Below are 6887 nucleotides of genomic sequence, written 5' to 3' on the forward strand. Positions count from 1 at the left end.
TGTCAAATCTATTCGCTCTAAATATACTTTTGGTATATATAATAATGAATTAAAACACGTACTTGCTGATTGCTCTTTTCTATAGATTCATCTAGAACTTCATTTCTTGACAAATTAACATCAATATCTAAAAAATCATTTATACATTTTTGTAAAAAATAAATATGGTATATAAATATTAAGTGAAAAATCTTTGATTACTTTTGTTACCACTTGCGTTAGAACTGAAGTGGTATTTGTCAAATCTATTTGCTCTAAATATACTTTTGGTATATATAATAATGAATTAAAACACGTACCTTGCTGATTGCTCTTTTCTATAGATTCATCTAGAACTTCATTTCTTGACAAATTAACATCAATATCTAAAAAATCATTTATACATTTTTGTAAAAAATAAATATGGTATATAAATATTAAGTGAAAAATCTTTGATTACTTTTGTTACCACTTGCGTTAGAACTGAAGTGGTATTTGTCGAATCTATTCGTTCTAAAAATACTTATGGCATATATAAAAATGAATTAAAACGTGTACCTTGCTGATTGCTTTTTTCTATAGATTCATCTATTGTATAACTTCCTCATTTCTTGACAAATTAGCATGAATGTCTAAAAAATTGTTTATACATTTTTGAAAAAATTAATATGGTATATAAACTAAGTGAAAAATCTTTGATTACTTTCGTTACTACTTTTGTTAGAAATGAAAAGTGCACTTGTAACAAAGTTAGTATTATTATCAAAAATGGTAAGTGCCGGTCTACAATAGGTGATTTAAGATTTAGCCTTTGTTTTAAGAGGAAAATTACATCGATCCTAGCCTCAAGCTCTAAGCTTTAAAAGATGGGAGTTGGCCAACTCGCTTAGGACTTAGAGATTAGGGCTTAAGGCAGCGCGAGAAATGTTTAAGACCGAAAATACGTCATAGTTTAGAGGTTAAGTCATAAGGTTTAGGGCTTAAATTGCCTATTGTAGATCGGCACTAATGCATTAAGTTAATGCATATAGAATCATGCCATGCTTGTGTAAATATAACATTTTAATATTTAAATAAGTTTTATATCACCTATATTATTATTTGCTTTGTCATTCAGCAATTCAAAAAATGTATCACAAAAATTGGTTTCGGAGACACCTGATTGAACATCTGAAAAAGGAACTATAATTATACCGAATGACTGATAACTGACATTTTTATGAAAAAAAGGCTAAATAAAAGATAAATATCTCAACTTTTATGAAGAAATAAATCTATTTGCAAATCTATTTCACAAATTTATTCGCTTTAAATATACTTTTGGTATATATAAAAATGAATTAAAACACACACCTTGCTGATTGCTCTTTTCTATAGGTTCATCTAGAACTTCATTTCTTGACAAATTAGCATCAACAGCTAAAAAATTATTTATATATTTTAATAAAAATGATATATAAAGTAAGTGAACAATCTCTTCGGTTACCTTTGTTATCACTTTCGATAGAACTTGAAGTAGTATCCAAATCTATTCGTTTTAAACATATTTTTGGTATATCATTCATCAGATTCTTTGCAATTTTTTCGAGATCCATATAACTATTTTAAAACAATATTTATATACATTATTACAATTGTTATATTTAACAAGTACTATCTATTAAACACTAAGTAACAGTAATATAACATCAATATTTTATTTCCCTCAACAATGTAATTGTTACATACAATGCATGCTACATTGCAATTACATTATTGTTGAGGCGAAAATTATAATATTGATGTTATGTTATTGTTATTTACTATTCATTAAATACATATATATAATTGTAGATAATTTTCTCTATACTTTAGCTAGATTTTACTTACTGCTAGATATTATCCATCCTTTGGTTTTTCTTTTTTTATGTACTATTTTGTACATATTTTTATTTTTACTCAAAGAATACATTATTTATTATAAATATATATGTCTTATATTTATTATAACTGTTTGAGAGCGGGCTGCGTTCCAAAACACCACCCGTGTGCACACGAACGTAGTTTCTATCTTTGTTATTTACTGAAAATTGAACTAATAGCGGACGACACGGTTAGGTGGCCAATCAACTTACAACTTTTCCATAAGAGCTCATTCTTTTAAAGTTAATGAGAGATTCTGTTATAGTTAATGAGATATTAGAAGTTCATAAAAGTTTTATGAGTTATTTAAATCACAATAGATGTATAAAAAAGTAAAAGTATTAAAGTTCTGGCATAAATGGTAATTTTTAGATTTATATGTAGCAGCACAATGGGGCAGTTTTCAGATTATTTTTCAACAAATTGAAAACTTTACTGTAGTTTTCAACAAGTGAATACCAAAATATCTAAATATTGATCCTAATTTAAAACAATTTTAATCATTCTTTAAAAAAAAAACGTAAATCGAAACTGTAATTTTCTCTTAATCATTTATTCCCCCAACAGCAGTTATAAGAACTTAGCAAATTTAATGTATTAAGAGACTATATATTTACTTCATATAAAATTTATCAACTAGTTAGTATAGCAATTAAATTCTTTATAAATATATACAATATATAAAGCTTATCTTATAAATAATAACAGTTATATATTTCTCGTGTAAAAATTTTGTATCTATTAATGGTTTTAATTGAATGAAAGAAAGCGAATAATTTCTTTTTACTGAATTCTTTTTAGTTTCACGTAAAAAATTATATTAACTGTAAGTCTAATGAATTACTAAGATACAGTATTAAATAGAAAAAGGGTGAAATTTTGTATAAAAATGCAGGTTCTGAAATCCACCCTTTCGTCAAAATTATAATATATGCTAAGGCAGCTTCCAAGTCTTATAATTTTAAATATGACATTTTAAGCAAAGTTAAGTTCGTATAACTGTCGTATTTTTGAAAACAAAAATAAATGGTTAAAAGAAAATTATAGTTTTAGTTTACTTTCTCTTTAAAAAAAAAGATCAAGAATATTCTAAATTGGAATTAATATTCAGATACTTCGATCTTTCCTTATCAAAAATTAAATGATTTGAAAATATATATTGCCAAAGTAATCATTTAAAGATATTTAATAATTTCGGTATTTTGTTGTTAAAAACTAAACGATCTAAAACTGCCATTCCGTTCCAATATATAGACCTGGAAACTACCACTAGGGCGAGAATTTTAATATTTTCCTAAATGTGATTCAAATATTTTATAAAGCTCTTGTTACATGTTTTGCTTTATGTTTTATTATCAGCATGTGGCATTATCCGTTTAACATGATTCATAATTTTATTTTTGCATATCGATTTTTGTTAATCTGCGGAAAGAAATCGGTTGTTTAAATGAATAAAAAGAATTCGTGAGAACTGAATCTTCTTTTAGAAAATTACGGAAATTACTCTATTCTAAGATGGGCAAATTTCTATCAAAGTAATCATTTAAAGAAACTTAAAGAATACATAATAAAGCCAGTGATATGGTTAAAAAAGTAATCTTCCCAATTTTAAGAGATGACAACGTGTGTAAAATAATAAGATATGATGAATTAGTGATACTTCGCGCAAATAAATTATGTAAAAAATTTAGGAATCAGCGTCATCATGATATGATAAGAGCAGAATTAAGACTTTTAGGTCGTTACTTAATTTCTATTAGGAAATTTAATTCAAATATCACTGATTTTGCCTCAATATATCAAGCACGCCATTATGACTCATGCATTTTAGCTACTAAAGATGTGGCTCAATTTGATCCTGATACTAATAAAATTAAAACACCGTCTGTTGCTATACGACTTGGTACCCTGTTAAAAAAATTGGGAAACTTATTAGGTATTGAATATATAAAAAGAGATGATAATGAGAATTTAAGGAATGTAAAAAATTTCTTGGAACTTTTAGAAGAAGATTATGGAACAACAATAAATAAAATAGCAGAGGAAACTGTAACGCAAAATAAAAGACATGGTGAAATTGAATTACGAAGTATGAAGGATATGTAGAAATTATATAATTATTTGAAAGAAAAAAAGTATATTGTATAATGAGCTTGTTAAATCTTATAATTACAACATATGGTTAGAATTATTAAAAGTAACACTCATTTCTATGCAAGTTTATAACAGAAGAAGAGCAAGTGAAACAGAAAAAGTTCTAATAAAAGATTACAAATATTATAAAAGTATCGGAGAACACACAAATTCCAAAGTGTACAATTTATTGTCAGAGGCTGGAAGAGTTAATATTATTATTATTTCTAATAATTATTAAATAAACCATTCTTTCTGTGTTTAAAGATATTTTACATCCAATGATTCATATTTTCCTTTTTTTAAATTATTTGTATTAAATATTTTTTTTGTTTATATTTTTTAATAATTTATCTTCTATGTTTTTTTCTGTTTATTGCATTAGCTATTAAAAAATTTGTTACATTTGACATTAGAGGTAAACTAGGTCGTAATACAGTATCTGTATTGTTGCATTCGCTGTTACAAGATTGCATCGAATTATTATTGCAACATAGATTAAACAACATAGATTATTGCAACATAGTTTACATAAAAACAATTAAATCATTATACTTTACCATCTGAGTTATTTATTATTTCTGTCGTTTCATTATCTTGGTCATTTATTTCTACTATTAAAGTATTTAAAGATGTGTCCAAAATCTCGTTTACAGGAAAATGAATATTTAAATCTGAAAAATAATTTAAACTTGTGGAAATTCATAATAAATTTACTAGCAAATTAAAATATTTGGTAACATTAATTATATAATCTAATTACAAAATTGTGATAATAAAATCTGAATATGCATTAGAGATTTTATTTTATTGATTGATTATGTTTGCTGTTTACTTCAAATTTCCAAAAATTCTTTCAGAAATGTACTTGTATCAAAATTAGTATTATTACCAAAAATGATAATGCATTAAGTTAATGCATGTATCATGTATGAATCATGCCATGCTTGTGTAAATATAACATTTTAATATTTAAATAAGTTATATCACCTGTATTGTCATCTGCTTTGTCAATCAGCAATTCAAAAAATGTATTACAAAAATTGGTTTCGGAGATACCTGATTGAACATCTGAAAAAGGAACTATAATTATACCGAATGACTGATAACTGGTATTTTTATGAAAAGAAGGCTAAATAAAAGATAAATATCTCGACTTTTATGAAAAAAATAAGTTTATATAAAAATGGATTAAAACACGTACCTTGCTGGTTGCTTTTTTTTTAGATTCATATAGAACTCCATTTCTTGACAAATTAGTATCAATATCTAAAAAATCATTTATATATTTTTGAAAGAAATAAAAATGATATATAAAATAAATGAAAAATCTTTTCGGTTACCTTTGTTATCTTTTTCGATAGAACTTGAAGTGGTATTGAGATCTATTCGTTTTAAGCATACTTTTGGTATCATTCATCTGATTGTTTGCAATTTTTTCGAGATCCGTGTAACTTTTTTAAAACTATATTTATATACATTACTTACAATTGTTATATTTAACATATCCTACCCAATAAACACTAAGTGACAATAATATAACCTTAATGTTTTATTTCCGTCAACAATGTAATTGTTATATACAATGCATGCTGTGCAATGCAATGCATGCACATATATTTGTCATATATTTATTGTAACTGTTTCTGTTAAATTAATAAAATTTTTTAACCTTAAAAGCTCTTTTAACATATGCCTAAAAGTACAAAACAATTTATTACATTATAGTTACTTAAAATATAAGTATAGATATAGATATTTAAAAAATCTAAAAATTCACGCAAAAAATTAAATATTTATAATATATTTTGTTATCTATTTCGATACATTTGCTATATATTTTGCAGCCTATTTCTTAGCCTATTTCTTTGCAGCCTTTTTCTTCTCTTTCCGCGTTCCGAAACTATACTCAAGAGGGTTGCGTTCGAAAACACTACCCGTATGCACACGACCATAGTTTCTATCTTTGTTATTTACTGAAAATTGAACTAATAGCGGACGACACGGTTAGGTGGCCAATCAACTTACAACTTTTTCATAAGAGCTCATTCTTTTAAAGTTAATGAGAGATTCTGTTACAGTTAATGAGATATTAGAAGTTCATAAGGGTTTTATGAGTTATTTAAATCACAAGAGATGTGTAAAAAGATAAAAGTATTAAAGTTCTGGCATAAATGGTAATTTCCAGATTTATATGATATATAGCAGCAGAATGGGGCAGTTTTCAGATTATTTTTCAACAAGTTAAAAACTTGTAGTTTTCAACAAGCTAATACCAAAATATCTAAATATTGATCCCAATTTATAACAATTTTAATTAGTTTTTTTAAAAAAACATAAATCAAAACTGTAATTTTCTCTTAATCATTTATTCATATGTTTGCAAACATGTCCAATGGCAGTTATAAGAACTTAACAAATTTAATGTATTAAAAGACTATATATTTACTTTATATAAGATTTATCAATTAGTTAGTATTGTAATTAAACTCTTTATAAACATATATAACATATATAAAGTTTATCTTGTAAATAATAACAATTATACATTTTTTGTATAAAAATTTTGTATCTATTGGTGGTTTTAAGGACTTTATATAAACAAATGAAAGAACGGTAGTTTTCAGAATAGTTCTTAAAACTGCCGATATACATATACAGTTTTCAGGACCGACCTGAAAAACACCGAAAGTCCTTAAAATTGCCGATTCATGCCAAAAATCGTCCTGAAAGCTGCCTCTTGACATACATATATATATATATGTATATATATATATATATATATATATATTTATATCGTGTGTTCAAAATAAATATAGAATATTTCAATAATATTAACAACATTGTTTTTAAAGAAAAATGCTGTTTCTCCT

At 25.3% G+C, this 6887-nt stretch overlaps 1 protein-coding gene and 1 long non-coding RNA gene across 6 annotated transcripts; both read right to left on the bottom strand.

Moving 5' to 3' along the window:
- Positions 1 to 6: 6 nt before the first annotated feature.
- On the bottom strand, positions 7 to 2489 carry LOC115242553. 5 transcript variants are annotated; one of them, XR_003885070.1, is made up of 7 exons: positions 1849 to 2489; positions 1466 to 1578; positions 1333 to 1398; positions 1069 to 1149; positions 538 to 611; positions 202 to 365; positions 7 to 127 (listed from the first exon to the last, which is right to left on the bottom strand). XR_003885070.1 is itself a non-coding variant. In XM_029818942.1 (5 exons), exons 2-5 carry the CDS (start codon positions 1572 to 1574, stop codon positions 92 to 94), a joined length of 375 nt encoding a protein of 124 aa, XP_029674802.1. In that variant the 5' UTR covers positions 1575 to 1578; positions 1849 to 2489; the 3' UTR covers positions 7 to 91. The 5 variants fall into 5 exon arrangements, 3 of the variants coding, with proteins under 3 accessions (XP_029674802.1, XP_029674801.1, XP_029674799.1); XM_029818942.1 differs by lacking the exons at positions 538 to 611; positions 1069 to 1149; XM_029818941.1 differs by lacking the exons at positions 538 to 611; positions 1069 to 1149 and having other exon boundaries at positions 300 to 365; positions 1466 to 1582.
- Positions 2490 to 3432: 943 nt separating this feature from the next.
- On the bottom strand, positions 3433 to 5929 carry LOC115242554. The gene is made up of 5 exons (XR_003885072.1): positions 5358 to 5929; positions 5219 to 5283; positions 5005 to 5085; positions 4575 to 4688; positions 3433 to 3789 (listed from the first exon to the last, which is right to left on the bottom strand). It is a non-coding gene; the product is annotated as an uncharacterized LOC115242554 (long non-coding RNA).
- Between the last annotated feature and the right edge of the window lie 958 nt (positions 5930 to 6887).

The sequence above is a fragment of the Formica exsecta genome, unplaced genomic scaffold (assembly GCF_003651465.1).
Source record: "Formica exsecta isolate Colony F162 unplaced genomic scaffold, ASM365146v1 scaffold609, whole genome shotgun sequence".
NCBI lineage: Eukaryota > Metazoa > Arthropoda > Insecta > Hymenoptera > Formicidae > Formica > Formica exsecta.

What these genes read in the sequence shown, in the direction of transcription:
- LOC115242553 (XM_029818939.1), bottom strand. Translation starts at nt 1,930, where the DNA reads ATGTATTCTTTGAGTAAAAATAAAAATATGTACAAAATAGTACATAAA. An exon ending in TATCGAAAGTGATAACAAAG is followed by an intron (nt 1,399 to 1,465) that starts GTAACCGAAGAG and finishes ATAATTTTTTAG; the next exon opens with CTGTTGATGCTAATTTGTCA. An exon ending in AGAAAAGAGCAATCAGCAAG is followed by an intron (nt 366 to 1,332) that starts GTGTGTGTTTTA and finishes ATGATTTTTTAG; the next exon opens with ATATTGATGTTAATTTGTCA.